A 22,333-nucleotide genomic window follows, 5' to 3' on the forward strand; every position below is an offset into this window, starting at 1 on the left:
ATCAGTCCTGCGTCCTTAAGGGGTTAAAGGAAAGCCTTTTTTTAAATGTTGGGTAACACTCTGGGCACCAATAAACATAAATACATGTCTACAGGCACACACTTGCATTATAAGTTAGGTCAGGGCTAGTGTTGAGGTAATATAGGTGTTAATGTTTAGTGTTCAGGTACTGTAGGGGCTAATGCAGGTCTTACAACACTGCCCAGATTTAGTTCCATGGTGTCCTCGTTAGACCTGTTGTGCTGTGAGCGGGCACTAGGACTATACAGAAAGTTAGCATACCTTGCGTGGCAATCCAGGCCAACCCCCGGAGCGAATAGGGAGGGGGGAGCATGACTGCTGCCCTGTGGGGTTGGCATAGCAACCAAATGGATACAGATGGTTTACAGTTGGAAGTAGGAAATTCTGGCAAAATTAACAGGGATGCTTATATTTTATGGGAAGGTTTTACGGATGGTTTCCGTATTCTGTTGGTTGTGTCGCAGGAGGCATCATTTGCGCCTAATTTGTTGTTGGTTTGGGGTAAGTTGAATATCTTGTCAGAGAAACTTCAAAAGGATGTTAGGCTGAGTCACTTTGACAATTTGCGGGTGCCCTCTTTGGGCTTGGTTCCAAAAAATGAACGAGGCACCTTTCGGCTCATTCACTATTTATTCTTCCCATTTGGATCTTTGGTGGATGATGGCACTGCGAAAGAGGTCTGTCGAGCACGATATGCGACTTTTGATTGGGCATTGGGTTTGTCTGGTAGGGCTGGGGGCCCTTTTGGCAAAATCTGAATTTCAATCTGCATTTAGTTTCTTGCCAGGTCATTTCGGATTGTTTTAATTTACTGGGCTGTCAGTTTAACAAGAATTTATTTTATGACATGTACCTTCTAATGGGCTGTTTGATTTCGTATTTTTACTATTATTTTTATTATTATATTTATAAGGGATGGTTTTGCAGATAGCGGTTAGTTCATCTCTTCTGCATTATCTCAAGGATTTTTGTTTGTGGGTTCGTCGGGTTCTCAAGTTTGTACAGACTTGTTGTTCCACTTTCATAGGGTTATGGCGGAGTTTGGTGTTCCAGGCACTGAGGAGAAAACTGAGGGCTCTAGTATGATTATTTCTTCCTGGGGAATTAAGATACAGTTGGTTAATAAGGTGTTTCACTTGCCAGAGGACAAGCTTCAGGTTGTCATTTCTGGTGGTTCAGGTTCGAGGGGCACCCTGTTGGGCCATTTAAATTCTGCAATCCCTACTGGGCCATTTGAATTTTGTCTGTAAGTCATGCCCATGGGGCGTGCTTTCAGTTACTGACTTTCCATCATTAAACTTTTCATCGGTGGGTTCTCTTCTGGTATTGGCCTTTTTGTGATGATTTGTTCTGCATTGCTCTGAATTTAATATTTGGTTCGGGTGCATGTTCCAGGTATGTCTAATGTATTGGCGACTCTCTTTCTCGCTTACTGTAGGATCAATTTCAGGAGGTGACACAAGAGGCTGAGGCTTGTGGAGTGCCCTGAATGCTTCTGGAACCTTAGTTTTGGAACTTGACTGACTTGATTGGGAGGTCCCTGGCTCCTATGTCTTTGGCAGCATACCTGACAGTGTGGGATCAGTAGATTATACTGGTAGAGTGATTAGGATTGGAACGACCATTATTTGGATATTCGTCCCAGTGCTGCGGGTTCCTTTTTTTTTTTTTGCATGCATATTGGTCGGTTCTTATCTGTTCAATAGTGTGTTTGTTGTTGTTGAGTGAATGATGGTGGTTACTTAACTCATTTATTCTGCATCGGTCCGACGATGCAGGCAAGCAGTTTAGGTCTGTCAGACTCTTCCATTTGGCTTCTGTGTCAGTGGGAATCAAGCATGTTTCGATTGTATGTTCATCCGCACCATTTATGGGTGCCTGGGTATGTTTAATGTTCTGTGTAATTCTTTTTTTCTAGTTATTCTCTATATGTTTGGATCCTTGGGCATTCTTTTATTAATTGGGCAGCTGCTGGTCAGGCAGACCAGAGGTCGTATGCCCAGAATATTGGGATTCCTCATCACCAGGTCAAGGTTAGGTGGTGTGGTATCAGGGGGTTGCGCTGGCAGCAATTTTATCTGGAGTGATCACTTCAGTGGTATGTGATGGAACCTGTTATACTGCTGATTCTGCTGATCCACGCTGGTGATAATTACCTGAGTCAAGAGCGCACAACGCCAAAGGGGTATAGCGAGGAAGATGTAACTTTAACATGTAGATGTCGCTTCAACATGACAATATCATGATTCGTTCAACGTTTGGGTGGATTGGTGATTCCTCATGTTGAACTTGAAGGAGATAACCAGAATGTTATGCGTACTGATTTGGTACATCTTACTCATATCGGTTTGGATAAATTGAATATGGGGTTACAAGCAATAATTGAACAGGCGCTGGCTTTGGGGGACGCATCCCCCGCTCCCCATAGTAGGGGTGAGTGTCTGCGGTGGTGGGTTTCCTGCGCCAGCAAATTTGGTAAATGAATAATGCCCGGACGGGCTTGGGGAGTCGCAGCCTGAATTTGGTTGATGACTAAGGACAGGCTGAAGAGGCTCTGGAAGAAGTTTAAAGTGTACCCGTCTGCTGGGTAAAACCAGCAGCTGACAGTATTTGGTTGTGCTGGTTTAAATAAAGCAGTGGCCGTTGCCCTCACCCACTTAAAATGGTGTTGCATTACTTATTGGGAATAGAAGGGTAACGGGATTTGGTGATTGAAGGAGTCAGCAGACATGATCGAGGAAACTGCCTGATAACCCAACAATCTGGCCATGTGGTCACAATGACATCACGATCACATGACCGGATTGGTAGTGAACAGCACTGACTGCAGGGGTAATGCCTGGATTTTCATATAAATAAATATTTCAATTCAACATGTAAATTTATGTATTATTTTAACATAATTATGTTGGTTTTTTGGGGGTTTTGTTTTTTAATGAAGTATGACTTGAAGAAACTGCCGTTTTTTGTTTGTTTTTTGTTATTAAATAAACTTTAGTTGATGACACGTTCAAACCATTTACATCTGATATCAATATTTATTTATAAGGCAAAACTGAATTCTTTAAGTCTCTGTAACTAGCTCAAGATTTTTGTTTTGTTTGTGGTTATTGTAGGATATAAAAGGATGTGTAATAAACCACATGAAGGCCACCATGCCATCCTCTTTTTTTTTTTTTTATCTTTAGATCTCAGTCACAATAACCGTGCCAATGCTTTCTTTCCGTTAGAGTCCAAAACTTCCTCCGCAAATGTTAGTGTAAAGATCTCTAAACATATTTATCTTTTTGCCATTTTCAGTGCCTAAGCTGCTGTATCAATGATGGAATTTTCTGCCTGTTCATTAAAAGCTTATTAAGTGAAGTAATGGTATAGTCACAGTTCTGCCTGAATAGTCAGGCCACGGAGGTGGAGCTGATCTTCTTTGGATATTGATGTTTCCTTCAGTCGAGGAAATGAACCATTGTCGAAATTAGCTGCTCCTTTCAAAGCTTAGCACCAGGGATTCCCATTTATACTGATATCCGCGCCACAAAGAGGGAGAGGCTGAACCTGATGTTTGTGCGTAAAGTGCACTCATTGGTATTCATGTGCTGTAGCCTGCCTTGCCCACAGCAAGTCTTTTTTTTATGTCTATCATCTGTGCATCTGATCAACCAAACTGATACGGACATTCTCTGTGAGCACTGACATTGCAGAGACAGCACACATCACAATGGCATTTTGATTTTTGTGCTGTATGTAACAACCCTGGAAATCTGTAAATTATTGAGTGGCACATAGTTGAAAAATGAACAAATTACTACATTCTTGCTTTATATATAAAGTTGATTATCCGAGGTTGTATTTTTGTTTTACCTCTTTTTTTCCCTTTTGTTTTTTTGAATTAATTAATTTATTTTATATTCAACCAAAGCCATTAGAAAAAAGCTGTATATTGCTATTATGTATGCTTAACACTCAGATTTGGGAAATCTGACATGCGATTTTAAATTCAGGTGTCGCTCAAGGTTGATAAGGCTGTAGGCATGGTTCCAGAAGCACCCCCATCCCCCCTGCATTTTTTAGATTTCATCAGAACACCACTTGGATCACTTCAATTGATTTTATATAAAATTAGAGGGTCTCCTACTATGAGAATCAGTGCTGCTGTCAGCATCTGAAACCCCTAGCATGCTTTTTATTAAAGCATAGAGGATCCCATCTGAGGATAAATTGGCTAGCATTCTACAAGTACATGCCATTTCACAAAAAAAATTACTGCAAACATATGTAATAACATTTGTTAAGTTAGAAGTAAAGTTTTTAGGGACTTATGATGTCATGTGCATAGTGGATACCCACGGTACATGCTAGATGTTATGTGCTTATAATGTTTTGGACTTCACAGTGTATTCTAGTACAGTGTTTTACCTCAGTACATGGACAATTCCCTGGCTGTAACTTAAGTACAGATTCAAGGGGGTCACGTAGTCAGGTGTTCATTAGAACATTTATTTCTGTATGATGCCACTGCCTTTTATTAAACATTTTAGCATGGCTATGACAGGCTGTCTGACTGACACTGGTTAGAAAATGGGGGGGAAGAGTCTGCGCTAAATAACAAGAATCAAAGCTGCAACCCTAATTAGGGAATCCCACAAAACCCTAATAAAACAAGCTAAGAATGGAGAAAAAGGGGGTAAGGGCTGCGCTAAAAAATACAATAAAACACAGGGGTAAATACCAATAAAAACCAGACCAAATGGTCACAATAAAATGGTAACAGCAAAATAAGTCTCTAGATAAGTCTATGTAAAATAGATAAAAAGTCCTTTGGAGTGATAAAAATAAAAGATAAATAAAACGCCTCACTGATATATTGTGGATGGGATATCTGTACAGTCCTCAGGAGTTGATCCGTCCGGGTTGTAAAATAATCCGGATATGTGGAGACACAATAGGAAACATGACAAGCGGCCAATGGTGAAGTATTGCGGATCCAAGAGTAAAATAAATAAAAGAAAATAGGATAATACACTCACATTTGAGGGAGCTTGAACCGGCTCTAGGATAAAGGGCGTTTAGCGGTATGATCCCCGCTACAGGATATACTGGAAGAGTGCGTCCGTCAATCCAACCTTGGTACTCCAAAATATATAAAAACAGCGATAGTGCTCTCAATAAGGAAAGTTTATTAAAATAAAATATACTTACAAGTATAGAGCAGGAAATACTGCTCTATTAGTACAGCGCTGGTGGAATGATCCCCACCTAGGATTTCTTGACTCAGGATACAAATAAAAATAAAAATGCCAGGAATAGTAAGTACTGGTTGCCCGTGCCATTTCCGCAGCATCTGGTCTTCTCCGGTAGGAAAAGTCGGATGTCTATGCTAAGAGTAAAGCCTAACTGCATCATTGACAGAGAGAGTCAGATGAGTGCCCTCATCAATGAATATTAGTTCTGCATGGTTCTGCTTTGCTCTGTAGATCAATCTGGATTCTACTGCTGGAAAAGACCCGATAATGCTAATGCGGTGCAGGTGCCCAGGTAACTTCTCAAAACCATAATAAAATAGTACACTAAAATGCCACATATTTTTGTTCTCACTGTAAAGAACCATATGATTGTGGCAAAATCTCCTTTCTTCAAGTCTTAATGAGTGCCCTCTTGTCTTTTGTATAATGCTCTGAATAAACAAGTCACCAGAAAAAAGATGGTACTGGCCCTGTAAATATTTATAGAATGTTAACATATCCCCTGTGAGCCTCCTTTTTCCTAAAGTAAAGATGTTCACATTTTGTCTTTCTATAACAAAAATCTTCAATTTCTCTTATAATTTTCGTAACACTATTTCCATAGCATCCTTTTTTAAAACAATTGCCTCAAATTGGCAGATTTACTCAAGGTTGTATCTTACCATTCATTTATCAAGGGGCAAAATTATATTTTCGTTCTTTGTATCAATATCCCTTTTTATACATGACTGCATCTTTCTGGCCTGAGCAGCTTCTTCCTGACATTGTACACTATTGCCTAGTCTGTTGATTATAATTATTTATAATTGATACATAATAATAGGGACTGCAGTCATGGCACAGTTTAGAACCTTTTAGTTGTGCTTGCATACCTAGAGGTGACGAGCATCCGAGAGTTATACAATAAATAAGAAAGGGGTCCAGGCACACCATGTATTTCAAGGTGCAGACTTGAATAAAAGCATGCTTCCTTGGCAACATATGCGACCTATAACAATGGCAAGACTTGACAAATGCCACAGTTGGAGGTCGAAACATAGTTGTGGTATACCGGTTTCTAAATCCTTATTTATTGTTTTTCTTAACCCAGTAGTATTTTGATATATAAGTTACTTGTGCATTTCAACAAGAATTTTCATCTCAATCACTTTTTTCAAATCTCTTACCGTCTTTACAACAGTTTAATCCAAAAGTTGGCCCCCTGGTGCCTGACATATCTGCCTTCTAATCTTTTTCCTGGCCTCCTCAGTATGAGGAGAGATTCCCGGTGGCTGGTTGTAGGTTGAGAGTGTAAGCTGATGTTCTCATCATGTGCCGCCCATTGAGATAAATAGTACTATTTGTTTGTTGTGGTTTTCCCATGTCAGCGCTTTTTGTACCTGCTTAGAGCAAAGACATACCTGGGGCAGAAATTAATTTTAGCAACTGTCCCTCCCAAATGGTAGAAAGTTATCTTTCCAGGAGGCAACCAAATGCACTCTTACCTCAAGGGGTTAAAGGAACACTCCCCTTCCCAAATGGGCAAAACAAATTGCTGTTTAGTGGATACATCCCCAGTGATTACATGCTTGAATTTGTCATGCATGCATTCATTGGGGGTGAATCTGAAAAGAGCTTACAAAAGCTGCATATCTTTTGTACTGCAGTCTTTGCAAGCCCTCTTCTTTTTTTTTTCCATGGAAGATACTTTCAGTCTCTTCACATGGAAATAACTAAGGGCTTCTCATTGAGATACTCTACACCAATAAAGCAGTGCTGCTGGAGTGTGAAGAGGTCCTTTAAACCATTCTCAAATGGCTTAACCCTAAAGTTGCCTCCAGTGGCGATGTCCACTCTCCCCCGGTACATTTCTTTCCAAGCCAGTTTAGTGAATCGGGAGTCAGTGATTAGCTTAGAGTGTCAGCTGACCGCCAATCAGCGGTGCTCCTGTCTCGCAACACTCCTCGCTTCCTGAACCTGAAAATTTAGAGGCTGGATTCCGCAGGGAGGAGTGATCAAAGTTGCCTGCAGCGTAGATGTCAACTCTGAGTTATCAGATTCAGGAAGCGCGGAGTGCTGCCGGGCAGGGGCTCAGTTGATGTCCTCTGTGCACCACCCCATTTCAGTAAGTATGGTACTGCGCTATAGTAGAATAGGAAATGCCGACATGCTGACAATGTATGTGTATCTACTCTGTAGCACCAGGCTTGCTTGGTCCCACTGACTATGAAACCAGCATGTCGGCGTCATGGAGGTATGCCTTGTTTCTAGAGAGGTCCCCAAACAGGGTATGTAAAATCTGGATATAGTGATGCAGTTAGGACTGGAGGTAAGTATTACATTACAATAGTGTAACATCATCTGAGCTGTGGGCATGGTGATTCTAGAGCTATAACTAAAGAAGCATCTAGATTTCAAAATGTTCAATTGAACATTAATGTAAATCCAGGATAAATGACATATTCATTGTCTGTGCGGATGTTTTAGTTAAAGTGAACTTGTCACATTAAACAGCATGAAAATAAAGAAAATAACTAGATGTTAGCCATTTTAGAATCACACTCTAACCTCCTCCCACACTCCGTTTAAAATGTGTTTAGTTGACCTTGCTGCAGCTTTTCCTGCTTTGATGCTGAAGTCAGCTTTTTTTGCAAACCGTTTTTAACAAGTGATTAAACTAATTAAGCAACCTTGCTAATGTAGTAGATTTTCCATTAAATGCCCTATTAAAGGATATGTATATATATTAAGACTTCACAACTGCCTATAACTCATCACTTAAAAATGAGGTGCCCCTTGTTATCCATAAGGCAGCCGCAGGGTATTTTGCTAGTGGTAAATGGTTATGTGCGGATATATCTTGTTAAGTTGTGAGATTTAACATTCTTTTTCTCAGCTGTAATTACAGCAGAATTTATTTACCAGCTAAACTTTTAGAATTGTGCCATGAATTAACTCTCTTCAGTACTAAGGAAAATCTAATGCTTGGTTCCTATGGTATAATTATTACACCGCCTGAGACAGACTGGGATAAGGGCATTCTGGGAAAATAACGCCATCCTTGTTCACAAGATGTATTGCATATCTAGAGTATATTGGCATTACTTTAAACGTAATACTTTTTTTTTTTTTTCTCTTTTTATCATTTTTATCATTTGCTCTCTCTAAGTTGATCTCTCTCTCTTGCTCGCTCACTCTCTCTATAAGGTTTACTCCAACCCTTTATTTTTTGTTGTTTGGTAATATTCTTTAGGTCCTCCCTAAAAATTGGTGAAAAAAGTTTTCAAATAATATCTGCACGCCCCTTGTGATATCACAGAAGCTGCGCCGAGGTCTGTAGAGAAGCCTTTAACTGAACCATTTATATGGCTCAGAGCACATGCATGCTGTCTGAGCCAGGGAAGGGGAGAGGGACTAGGGAGGGAAAGGACGACGACAATGGCAGGATATATAAAAATTAGCAGATGGGATAGGGAGGTGGGAGGTGCAGTTAAGGAGGCAGGAAAGGGACACACAAGCTCAGTTACACTGACATAGTTGTAAAAGAGCTGTTTAAGTTGCTGGGCCCCATTGCCTGCCTTTAACAATGTAGTTTACTCACCTTATTTCCTGCGCCACACCGGTCTTGCTGCGGCTGGTCCGACCTCGCTCTGCCTCCTTGGCTAAGATCATCAAATTTGACTATCTCAAACAATCCAAATTTTCACCTCTATGTGCTTCTGGGCTGGGTGCAGTGGTCCGTTAGTTGTAACCCTGCAATGTAAAACACTAGAGTGTTGTTTTAGAAACAGCAATGTTTACATTTCAGGGTTCAATACATGAGTCAGTAGAGGCACTTCCTCCTCCAGATGGAGTAAGATTTGGTCTTGGTTCAAATGCAGCTGATAACATTTGATTGGAGGAGCGTAGCAGAAGATGAGTCCTGGTGCTGGAAAAGAGGTGAGTAATATTTAACCCCTTAAGGACACACGACATGTATGACATGTCATGATTCCCTTATATTCCAGAAGTTTGGTCCTTAAGGGGTTAACTTTCATTTTTAAACTTAATAGGGGATAACCAGAAGGGAACCTATAGTCTTGTAATAACGATGGTTATTTTCGTGGCCATAAGTTACCTTTAATCATATGGTGAACTAACAAAGGAATTGCAAACTACATGCCAAAGAACATAAATAAATTAAACATACTGCAAACATTAAACATACATTAAATATATTCTGGAACAAATAAAAAGGCAAAGCTATGTATTCTGTCAAGGCTATAAACTGGGGAATCAGATGTGTTAAAGAAGTCTGGGGTCAGTGGGGATATCAGCCCAGGTATCCGGTAATTGGTTGAGTTATGGTTATGGTACCTGGACTCACTCACTGTCTGAACACAGAACTAGCATAGAGCTCAGCTTTGTACCAGGTACTGGTTAGAGTCACATTTGAAAGACTGGGAAATATGAATAATTTCATTGAAGATGAAATGACTGCTTTCACAACAACCCTAGTTCTGTTATTACTTATCTTTGCCATAAGGGAAACTTACATCAAAACAAAATACATACTAAACTGAGTACTTTTTTTTTTTTTTTAATTCTTTATTTTTTGTGCACAGCGTAATAACAACATCACATGGGCCCAGCAAGCCCCAGTATCATATACATACAAGCTAACAGTTTCCATTGGGCATGCAAGGCCCTAGAGCAACATTGCACTTTTTTATGTCCTCACAGGAGGTCTGTTTACCAGTTGGATTAGTGGTGGTTTAAATTTTATGCATAGAAGGTGGACATTGAGGGCAGTTGGTTAGTTCCAAGCGGAGGCTACCCAGTTTAGGATCTAATTATCAAGTTGGCAATTTGCATACTCTGGGGCAAGGGACTCCCCCAAGAACTACCGTATGTCATTCTATGCCAAGGCTCTGACCTTCTTAGTAATGTATATCCGTGTTACATATCATCCCGTCTAAGTCAGGACCCTAATATACACCAAATGTATGCTAGTACATGTTTTAGTAAACGGAGTACTTTTAAACGCAACTTCATTCAATGGTCCTCCCTATGCATAGGCAAAACAAATTATATTTGGTTTCTTTGTACAGCACATTTTAATTTTAATTTATTTCTTTAAATTTAGCAACAAGAGATAAGTGTTAGTATAATAGCGTATAAAACAAATTACCACTAAATTATCGCCTGCAGATCATAGGAAAATTGTTTAGAACACACAGTGTTCACCCAAACTGATAAGTCTCTTGGGCTTCTGAGGTTCTCATGTGTTGAATGTTTGAGCAATTTGATATACCATGGGAATATATTAATGGATATGTGAAAGAAAGATGACAAGTTATGCCTTGGGCACTGTACACATTGCTGATAGTCATTTTATGTACTGTGGTTGAAAGTGGAGCACATTTGAAATAAAAATGGGTAAGAGAACGTCAAGCCTTATTTAGCAAGCTCTGAGCAGAAATCAGACTGGTTTATTTTGTTTTAGTGCCGTCTGTTTTATTATATATTTTATTTGTGATTTAAAAATAAAATAAAAAATTGTAGTGCACATGTCATTTACATCATGGCTACCCAAAAGGTTAGACCACCTGGTGTTGTGGAACTGCAATTCCCTAGATGTTTTGCCATCTTGATGGTCTACAACAGCTAGGGGTCTTTTCTTTGGCCACTCTTGTGTTTATGAAAAATATGATATGGTTTTAATTTGTATATTAACATATAACGGTATGTTTAAATACAATAGCAGAAAATTAAACTCATGTTAATGTCTGCACGTGCACACTGGCCATGGCCCTTTATTTAGTATCTTACATTAATTGCGTATGCGCAATATTAAGTGTAAATTGCTTCCTCTCAATCCGTAACTTTCCTATTTATCAGTGCAATTTTTTTGAGATGGATTATGCTATTTTTATTCTTATTACAGTTATATCAAAATATTACATTATAATTTTTGAATGGAAAACATTTATTTGAATTTTTTAAGTAATGTAGCTTTATAGGCAGTAGTATTGACAATAGATAACGGGATTCAGTAGATATGTTACTGTTGGAGCATTTTTACGCTATAAGATGTCAAGGAAGTTTTATTTTCCTTTTTTTTTAAAAATAAATAAATAATTTTGTTCCCTTTTTAGCCAGCGGAACCTGGCTGAAATTACAGAGCTTATCCACACTGCCTTCTTGGTACATCGTGGGATTGTAAATATTGAGGAGCTGAAGACATGTGACGGACCTATTAAAGACATGCAGTTTGGGAATAAAATGGCCATTCTGAGTGGAGATTTCCTTTTGGCAAATGCCTGTACAGGATTAGCAGATCTGAAGAACACAAAGGTATCAGTTGTTGTTAAATGTGGTAATTGAAAACAAATTTAACATGTGGAGAAATATGACAAATTAGAAGTCGTTAAGATATATAACTTAATAAGGCACCCTTCCACAGTCCCAAGGATTTCTGGGTCCTGCCTCGATGTCCCGCATCCAGGGACACCAGAGAGCTGTCCTCAGGCAGTGCAAGCACACCATTAGATGCACTTGCCCTGCGCATAGGTTCTCTCCAAAATCCTACATATTTGGGGCCAGCCAGACAGTCCATTTAAGAGGCATTTGATGTGGAGTAAAGCCCTTGTCCTCCCAGTGTTGGAAAGTAATTATAACATGAACATGTAAATTCAGAAATTGACAGATCTTTTCTTTTTAGGCTGACTTATCAAAACCCTTAGTGAGAGAAGATGTGTGCTCATGGACATGGCTGCTTGCTCTCATTAATTGCAACTATACATATCGTGTATGTCTCAATTTAATATTCTTGGAAAAGCTTTTAAAATGATTTGTTTTTGGGGATATAAAATATTTAAAACTATCATTTCATATTTAAAAGAAAAAAAGAAATATTGTAATATGTTTGATATATTGTTTTTTATTTATATGATCTATTTTTGATATTAATATTTTAAAAATAAACATACCCAATGTTTTTACAAAATATTTTAATAATTTGAAAAGCTTGTCCAAAAAAATTTAATTAAGGCCTGTGATTTGAGGTGAGATTGCACACGTATGTATGTGGGTCTGTAAGTGTAATAGCAGTCACAGAATCTAAAAAAAATGCTACACAAAAGTATACATTTGTAACTCTGCTGGGTATTTCATTAAAAGTACTTTGGCATTTTATGTAATTTATGTATCTATTTTATCTCCATCATTTGATAAAACTGCTGGTAGTATTTAATTTTTATATATACACGTTAAAGGAACACTATAACACTATAACGTCCCTCTGCTCCCCCCAGCTCTGCAAGGGTTAGAAATCCTTCAATCACTTACACTATTCCAGCACTGATCTCCCTTGGCGCTGGGTCGACGCTCTGCCTCATCCAACGTCACCTAATTGAGGGCGGTTGGAAGGGGAGCTAATGCGTGTCGTATGCATTAGGCCTTTTCCCTAGGAAAGCATTGCTTCAATGCTTTTCTATGGGTATTTAACGGATGCTAGATGTCCTCATGCAGAGTGTGAGGATTTCCAGCAACGGTTACGCGACCAAAAGTCGCCTAGCAAGCAGGAAGTGCTAAAAGGAATTTTAGTCCTGCAATATAATTATTGCAGTATCTCTTAAACTGTAGTGATTTCCATTGCAGGGTTAATAGGATCAGAACACTGCACCCAGACCATTTCAATGAGAAGTGGTCTGGGTGCCTATAGTGTCCCTTTAATGTTAATTGAAAATTGCAGATACTGTGTGTATACTTTTAAAATGGTACATTTGTTTCCTTCTCTGCCCCCCTACTACAGCAGTAACACCCATTTAGAGCTTTGGCAGTTTTTATAGTTTGGGAAATTATAGACATGCTAATTTTAGTATTCAGTTTTGCAAAACCCACATTTAACACTTACCCCATCGGCAGTGTGGAGAAGCTACTGTACATGCGCAGCGAGAGCACCTTGTGCACATAAAGACTTCCCCATATCAAAGCATTGAATCTGTAATTTCCTATGGGGGTTTTGAAGATGCTGGATGTCTTCATGCAAAACTCCGTGTAAATGCAGACGCTCCTGTAGTAGCTGTCTGGGATACAGGCACTGAAGGCAGTCTTAACCCTGCCTTATAAACATATTTTACATTGCAGGAATAAGGGGACAGTGACACTGCACCCAGACCACCTCATTGAAATTAAGTGGTTTGTGTGTCTATAGTATTCCTTAAATTGCCAAATTAGTGACATACCCTAATTTTTGCATGCTTCTTTGCTTGCTTCCCTGAGACATTATTTTGTGTATTGATACTATCTGTGTCCTCATACTGACCAGCATTAAACTTTGATGCTAAACCTAACAGCTCATTCTAAGACACAGTGACTGTCTGCTAAGGCATGTGATCACTCTGATTGGCTCCTACAGGATTCACACAGCGTCCACGAGACCGCGAGGCATCCAATCACTGTGACATACTATTACTGTGATCAGGTCAACTGAACAACCTCTGTAAATATATGGCTGGCTCATTTCAATTGTGCGTGCACAACCAATGATTTTTAATTTAAAATAGTGTATGATTGCTTTTGCCCTTAGAGGCGGAAGAGCGAAATGTGTAGCGTGAAGTTAGACACTGGACCTGCGTGAACGAAGAGGAGACTGGAGACGGAGCAGGGCGATTGCCTGGACTCTTTTGATATTGTGGAACTGATTGGCAAAGCCTCATAAAATTGCGAGATTTTAACTTTGTTTCCTTGCCCTGTGCACACCTCTTTTCTGTGTCATATGCCCTATTGGACACTATGATAAGTTAACATAATGTTTGAAATACAGGGAGTAACGGTTTCCTTTAACCCTTTACGGACACATGACGTGTGACATGTCATGATTCCCTTTTATTCCAGAAGTTTAGTCCTTAAGGGGTTAAACTGATTATTGGAATATTTTTTGCTGCATACAGCAAACATTCTTAGAAAAGTGGGCCCCTGGATGGGAAAAAGGATGGAAAATTGCATCCCAAGAAGGAACTTAAACTCTGAAAAACATACTTGGCATATATCCTTACTGTCTGTCCAGTTCATATCTCATAAATAGGAGGGACAGTGCCTATTTTGGGTCCAAATTCCTTTGTTCCGCTTTTCTAGGAGCTCCATATTGTTGGTGTGTTTGACTGTATAACAGAGTTCCACAGCAATAATACTCACAGTAATGTGTCTTTAAACTACAATAAAAATGTGTTTAGAAATCAGTCTATGTAAATAAGATGCATTGTTCTTTACATTACGTTTTTGTTGCAAAATTATTAGTAATCCAATAGCCTCGGCCCGGGCATCACCCCTGTCACCCCCCTAAAATTAGATTGCCCCCCTTTGTTGTCTATTTGAAATGTCGGGTGGTATGCCAATTACAGTTCTCACAAAGATTGGTAAAGATTTGTTGGGTGGCTCTCATTAAGCTGAGCAGAATCACGTCCGTCTTTAAAGCGGGGCAAACGGGGCAGCTGCCCCGGGCCCACTCACTCCTGGGGGGCCCAAAGCAGCTACCCCGTGGGCCCCGCTGTCCGCCCCAGTTTTTATTTATTTGCCCCCTGGGCCCGCCGGTGCTGCGGCTGCACCGGGAGCCCACACACTAAGAGGGCCCGGTCTTGCGCTGTGGCCCTTTAACAGCGCGACCGGGCCTCCTTGTTTTACCGCAGCAGGCGGGGAGGAAGTTACTGCCGTGAGTCACTTCCTCCCAGATAGAATGAAGCCGCGCGGGATGGAGGAGGCCGTCGTCAGGAGGGAGCTGGAGTGCAGGAGCCTCACACTCCCAATGACCTCAGCCTGCCACTGGACCCCAGGGAACCCATAAGGTAGGCTAGAGGGTGGCTTTATAAATGTAAACGTTGCATGTATGTGTGTGTGTCTTACTATGTGTGTATGTGTGTGTCACCATTTATGTGTGTGTGTGTCAGTATGTCTGTCAGTGTGTCAGGGTGTCTGTGTTTGTCAGTATGTCTGTGTGTCTTAGTATGTGTGTATGTGTGTGAGTATGTCTGTCAGGGTGTCTGTGTGTATGTGTCACCATTTCTGTGTGTGTCCGTATGTCTGTCAGTGTGTCAGTATGTCTGTCAGTGTGTCAGAGTGTCTGTGTTTGTCAGTATGTCTGTGTGTCTTAGTATGTGTGTATGTGTGTGAGTATGTCTGTCAGGGTGTCTGTGTCTGTGTGTGTCAGTATATCTGTGTGTGTCTTACTATGTGTTTGGGAGTATGTCTGTCAGGGTGTTTGTGTCAGTATGTCTGTCAGTGTGTCAGGGTGTCTGTGTTTGTCAGTATGTCTGTGTGTATGTGTGTGAGTATGTCTGTCAGGGTGTCTGTCAGTATGTATGTCTTAGTATGTCTGTGTGTGTCAGTATGTATGTCTTAGTATGTCTGTGTGTGTCAGTATGTCTGTCAGGGTGTCTGTGTGTGTGTCAGTATGTCTGTCAGGGTGTCTGTGTGTGTGTCAGGATGTCTGTCAGTGTGTAAAAATGTAAACTGTGCATGTGTGTCAGTATGTCTGTGTTTGTGTGAGTATGTCTGTCAGGGTGTATCTCTGTTGTCAGTATGTATATCGGTGTATCTGTATTTAGTATATCTATGTTTCTCTATTTGGTCTGTGTGTATCTGCATGTGTGTCAGGCTGTGTATCTGCATGTCTGTATGTGTCTCAGTGTGTGTATCTGTACGTTATCATTGTATGTATTTGTATGTTGTCAGTGTGTGTACCTGCGTGTGTATATCTGTGTGTGCATCTGTATATAGTCAGTGTTTTTATCTGTGTATGCATGTGTGTCAGTATATGCATCAGTGTGTCTGAGTATCCATATGTGTCAGTGTTTGTATATATGTCCATGTATGTGTGTCAGGTTGTGTGTCTGTGTATCTGTATGTGTTAGTGTGTGTATCTTTGTCAGTCTGTATCTGCAAGTGTGAGTGTCAGTGTTTCTGTCTGTGTATCTGCATGTGTTTCTGTGTGTGTGTGTGTGTGTGTGTGTTTGGCAATCTCTGTGTACATGTGCATACATCTCATCATTCAAATCGCCAACACTACACACAAGTGCACCCCTGCATTCAACCTTCAACACTACATACAAACACAGTCCTGCATTGAAACGTCAACAATACATAAACACCAAAAATATATATAAACACACCCCAGCATTTAAAAAAACGAGCAAAAAAAACCTACACATAGATGCATGCTTGCATTCAAACGGCCCTGAGCAGAATATGTATATTCTATTACAGAATTGTGTTTGAGGCACCAAATGCTTGATGAGGTTTCTACCTTTTTTGATAAAATCTCATTTGAAGGTTTTCATCAGAAACTAATAACTTTTAACTGTTGGCCCAATATTACAGTCAGTTGGGATATTTGTGTGTGCAGCTCTGCAGTGTGGTAGAAAAAAATAAATTGCTGTAGTTTCAGTTTTCTTACTGCCCTTCAGCAGAGACCGCCAGCTGAGATGGTAATTGCGTAGGAAATGTTAATTGCAAGATAAATCAGTTGTCTCGGTCCTGAAGAAGCCCATGAGACAAGTCCATGTTTGAAGGCAAGCTTGAACCAGTACAGTATAGCCTCTGCCACCTTTTCTTTATGGCATCTTGAATCGCTGCATCTTGAATTCATTAGTGAGGCTCTGAAGTTTATTAAAGCTTTTTTCTTTTTTTTTTGGTAATTGGCAATCTGCATCTCCTCTGCAACATTGCTAGTAGTGCTTACCAAATATTGCAAAAAGTTAATACTTTTTGAGTTGATATGTATATAGAATGAAATGGGTGTTAAGGTGTTAAGAATGTTATTTGTCAAGCATTGAAGCGGCACTGTCACTCACTATTGTGAGAGTACAACACTAGCGTGGACTCCTGGCAGCTGAAGCACCAGGAGCTTAAAACGGACCAGCAGGAAGACCATGTTGGTAGTCGCATTAAGATTATCCCGCAGCCGCCATACACCAAGCAGAGCAGTCATGGTCGGGGGCGCCTTGCTAATTATGCAAAGACCTCAGATTGGGACAGAGACACTTTAAATAATAAGGTTTTACTTATTGCATCCATAGTACTGAATGTTGCTATTGCATCCAGTACACATTGGGTCAGCATTTCCATTTAAAGCGGCTGTGTCACTTGGTGGGTTTTTTATTTAAATTGAATAATTTTTTTTTTTTTTTTATTACTCTGTTTATCTGTTTTATTTTATTTTTTGAACTACTTTTTCTTATGGGCAGCATTATCGTTGTCAATTTTTAGCAGTGGATGGAACTTAAAGAAACACTATAGGGTCAGGAAAGCAAACATGTATTCCTGATCCTATAGTGTTAAAAACCCTATGTAGCCCCCTCCAGGCTCCTCTAAATATATTCAAATCTTACCATTATTCCTGTGTGCTGCTGCCTCTGCCCCTGATCTGCCTGCTTGGCTGACATCATCAGAAGTGATGATCTTGGCCAATCACAATGCTTTCAAATAGGATGGAGGGTGGAGTCACTTACTGTCAGTCACGCTGTGCAACACTGCCCCTGGAAGAACCTCTAGCAGCCATCTGAGGAGTGGCCCATGGAGTTATCCCTAGGCTGTAACGTAAACATTGCCTTTTCTCTAAAAAAAAAACTGCAAAAAGCTTGAAGGAAATGATTATACTCACCAGAACAAATACAATAGGCTGTAGTTGTTCTGGTACCTATAGTGTCCCTTTAAGCAAAATTCAATTTTAGTTACTAAGATAATGTACCCAAAATCCATCTGTCAAAACTATTTCACAGAAGGACAAACTGCAGATATCATGGACAGAGGAGAACAAAATGGCAGTGTATTAATAAATATAAATAAAGGCATGTACCAATGGGAGGAGAGTGTAATCATTAAAATACAGGGAGTATGAGGAAAGGAAAAGTGAAAGGGGGAAAAAACGCATGACAGTGCCACTTTGAGGCACAGCTTTGTTCTGTGTGGCTCTTAACAATTAAAATCACTGATGTGACCGCATTGCCTGCTCTTTAGTTGTTCACCCTTGCTGTTTTGTCTTCCCCATGGCCCAGTTAACCAAGCATTGCCTGCTGCATTGCCCGTGTTAACTTCAGAAAACTGTCTTGGAGACAGGGGAACTTTGTAGTGGGCTTACACAGAAATGAAATGGACATTTTATTTTAAGCTGATTGTTAACATTTCTAAGGTAATAAATCTCTTACACTCTCCCATAAGTCAGTATCTGCAGATACAAATTAAAGAAATCCCAACCGGGCACTTTATCAGGATAAGAAAAGACTGGCTTAGACTTGAAAAGTTTAAAAAACAAGTTCAGAAAATGACTTGCAGATTAAGTTTAAATAGGCCATCTCTTCCAGCCAGATTTACACAAGGTGAAACCTTGTCAGATTCCAATGGATAAGGGGTATGTTCATCAAATGACCATTTAGAGCGAGAAAAATAAAATAGGAGAGAGAAATTTGAGAGTAAAAAGGGGCAACAAAGGAACTGTCCCAAAATTGCTTTTGATAATATCAAGCAATCTTGTGCAGAAAAGGTATTTAATGACCAAAGAAAAATGAGTCAAAAATCAGCTATTCCAAAATAGAAAACAAAACAAACTTTCCATAAAATGATGCTACGTACCATAACTACTATAGTACACTGCAGAAGCCTGAAAAAAAACAAAACTGGAGGCGTCATTAGTAGCAAAGAAATATATTTGGCCTCTGTATGCTATTATAAAGGTCATTTTCTTGTAGAATATGAATTATTTTAAACATTAAGATTATTAGTACACTGCGCTAGCATAATCTTAAAATTTATCACATGACAGGAGGCTTCATATTTTGCATTTTTAACGCTTAGGTAGAAGGACGAAAGCGGCATTGGACGACGGACGGAAATAGAATGTCCGAAACGTCGATTCACGTGACCAGTCAGCAGTTTGCAGGATGTCTGATAGAGATGCGCCTGCCAAAAAAGTGGCTGATGCTGCCGCCCCTCGGAGTGTGCGCCAAAGGATGAGTCTATGCTGGCTAGAGAAAGGAGCCATTTGATCCACCTGGCTAAAGTGGTGACCGAAACCGGGCCATGGGGGCTAACATATGATACCAATAGTTGTCTTGCTGTTGGTGGGCGTAATGTTTCTGTTGCTGCCACATATGCCCGCAGAGTCTTGACCACGCACAATTGAGGGGCCGAGGTGAAAAATGGGTAAAACACCGATGACGAGGCCGATTTTGTCCTCCGTGAGACATGGAATGTGACTCCCTCCGGATTTATAGAAAACGCGTCTTTATCGAACGCCCGGACATCTGATACCCTCCGGAATGAGACCATGCACAGTAGGAAGGTGAATTTTGCCGTCAGTTGTTTTAAAGATAATAGTTTGTTAGGGGCCATCCACTTAGGAAACGGAGTACCACATTCACATCCCATAGATGCTGATATTTCGGTGCTGAGGGTCGTCTCGGTTTGATGCCCCTTAAGAGTCGACAGATCAGGGGATCTTGTCCTACCGGTCTTCCTTGGGACGGTATGTGGGCTGCTGAGATGGCGGATCTGACCATGTTGATGGTGCGATGCGATTTTCCTTCCTCGAATATCTTCGATAGGAAGTTAATGATATCGGACACAGGGGCTGTAAAGGGATCCAGGTTCCGTCCCATGCACCAATCGGTCCAAGAATGCCATGCCGCTAAGTAACTCTTTCGTGTTCCAGGAGTCCCATAAGAGATCCTTAGTCATTGTCGATAGGTTTCCGGTACACCATGCTCCCCTGAAAGATTCCAGGCTATCAGGGAGAGGCGTCCGTCTAGGAGCATCGGGTGTGGGTTTCCCATTGGGTTTCTGAGTAGGTTGTAGTCGTTCGGTAGTAGAATTGGGTCCTGCCAATCCAGTTTGAGCAGGTCCGGGAACCAGGGTTGGCTCAGCCAGTTGGGTGTCAGGAGAGTTAATCTCACTACTCGTCGCCGAATGTGGTGGAGAACCCTCGCGATCATGGCGAATGGGGGAAAGGCGTAAACTCCTCGTGGTGGCCATTGTTGGGTGAGCGCATCGACTGTTAGGCATTACGGGTCTGGGAGCCAGCTGTAAAATTGTGGCACTTGATGGTTGTTGTGTGAGGCAAATAGGTCCAGTATGAAGGACCCCATCTGTTCGTTCAAGAGGGCAAATATCTGTGGGTCCAGTTGCCAATCGCTGACATCTCTCCAGTGTCGGGAATACCAATCTGCCGTAAGATTTGACTCCCCTGGCAGGTATTCTGCTTGTATCGTGATGTTGCGTGGGAGACAGTAATCGAAGATTTCCTTTGTTAGATCCACTAGTGTTTGGGAGCGTGTACCTCCAAGGTGGTTGATGTATCGCACTGCCAATATGTTGTCCATCCGAAGAAGTATACAACAATTGGATTGTCCTTTCGTCAGACTGCGTATAGCAAATGACCCCGCTAGCAGTTCCAGACAGTTGATGTGCATTGAGAGTTCTTGGGTTGTCCATGTTCCTCCCGTGGATGCTTCCCCATCCGTGGGTTTTCAATTGTTGCATGGCCCGGTAGTGTAGAGGGCCTGGGAATATGGCTTGTATCGATGAAGACAGTAGGCCAACAATCCGTGCTAGTTGTCGGAGCGGGATGGAATCGCATTTGAGTACTCTGCGGATTTCCTTTTTGATAGCAGTCACTTTGGTAGGTGGGAGATGAAGAGTGCAGGACCTGAAGCCCAGGAATTGGATGTTCTGCGTGGGCGTAATTGCGGATTTGGCCCTGTTGACTATGAAGCCCAGGGATTCCAACAATTGTACTGTGTATTTTGCATGTTGTGTTGCCACCTCCCTTGTTCTGCAGAACAAGAGTATGTCGTCTAGGTAAATAATGCACCTGATCCCACGAGTCCTGAGGTGCAAGACTACTGGTTTCAACATCTTCGTGAAGCACCATGGTGCCGAGCTCAGTCCAAAAGGGAGGCAAGTGAATTGTCAGGGAGCGCCGATCCATAGAAATCGGAGGAAAGAGCGGCTGTCCTCGTGAATTGGGATTGAGAGATATGCGTCTTTGAGTTCCAGATGCGTAAACCAGTCCTTGTCTTGAAGGAGATCCCTTAGTAAATGTATGCCCTCCATTTTGAAGTGACGGTAGGTCACGTGGGCATTCAACTCTCTTAGGTTGATAACCGGTCTGAAATCTCCGGTTTTCTTGCGGACGAGGAACATATTGCTGAAGAAGCCCCCTCGTCCCTGAATGGGCTGTATAGCACCCTTCCCGTGTAGTTCGCGGAGCTCCATTTCTATGTGGTGCGCGTCCGAGGTTGAGAGATATAACGGATGTGGAGGAAATTTCTGTACTGGATTTGTACGCAGTTCGATGCGATACTCTTTGACCGTCTGTAGAACCCAGGCGTCTGTGGATAGATTTGCCCAGTTCTGGGAAAAAAGAGAAACACGGCCTGCAGACATGGTTAGTTTGGGACATAGTTAAGGATTGTTTTCTTACCTGTGGGGAATCTTGCGCGGGCTTGTCCGCGACCTCCACGTCTTCTATCTGTTCCCCTCTGATAGTAGGGGTAGCGTTGTCGAAAGCCTGCGTCTTCGTAACCCTGTTGCGGGTAAAATTGTTGTGGGTGTCCCGTGCGGGGGCCCGATGGCCAGAATCGGCTGGTGGCACGGCCCCGCTGCCGACCAGCCCTGGGAAAGACACCCCTTGCGAGGTTGCCTCAGAAAACCTTGCGCATAGATGAACGGGCTCTGTTTAGTGAGGTGAAGACATTTACATGTTTATTTAGCTCCTTGAGCAAGGCATCTCCGAAGAGCTTGCCCTGTGCCTGTGGGCCCAATTCTTTTACCCCCAAATCCGCTAGTTTGGGGTCTATGCAGAATAGTGCTGCGCGGCACCACTCTGTTGTGAGGGCCGCATTGGTGTTCCCGAGAAAGCAGAAGCACCTCTGGGTCCATTCTCGGATGTCATGTGCCCATTCTCTTACCATGTCCGCATTAAGAGTCCGCCCTGGCGTAGGCATCATCCGCCAAATACATTACGCGGGCCAATGGCCCCATTGTGTCCAGGAGCTTGTCTTGTGCCCCTTTTAGACTCCTCTCTATCCCTCTGCGGGGGTCCCGACCTCCCTGCTCCA

The 22,333-nt window shown here is 41.5% G+C and overlaps 1 protein-coding gene across 2 annotated transcripts in view; it reads left to right on the forward strand.

Moving 5' to 3' along the window:
• PDSS2 (decaprenyl diphosphate synthase subunit 2) overlaps positions 1 to 22,333 on the forward strand; it is a 304,080-nt gene that overhangs the window by 172,074 nt on the left and 109,673 nt on the right. For both annotated transcript variants that reach the window (XM_063443542.1, XM_063443541.1), the window contains exon 4: positions 11,378 to 11,576. In XM_063443542.1, the coding sequence (XP_063299612.1) occupies positions 11,378 to 11,576 (199 nt within the window). The remainder of the gene's footprint in view (positions 1 to 11,377; positions 11,577 to 22,333) is intronic.

Source organism: Pelobates fuscus, chromosome 2 (genome assembly GCF_036172605.1).
Source record: "Pelobates fuscus isolate aPelFus1 chromosome 2, aPelFus1.pri, whole genome shotgun sequence".
NCBI classification, from domain to species: domain Eukaryota; kingdom Metazoa; phylum Chordata; class Amphibia; order Anura; family Pelobatidae; genus Pelobates; species Pelobates fuscus.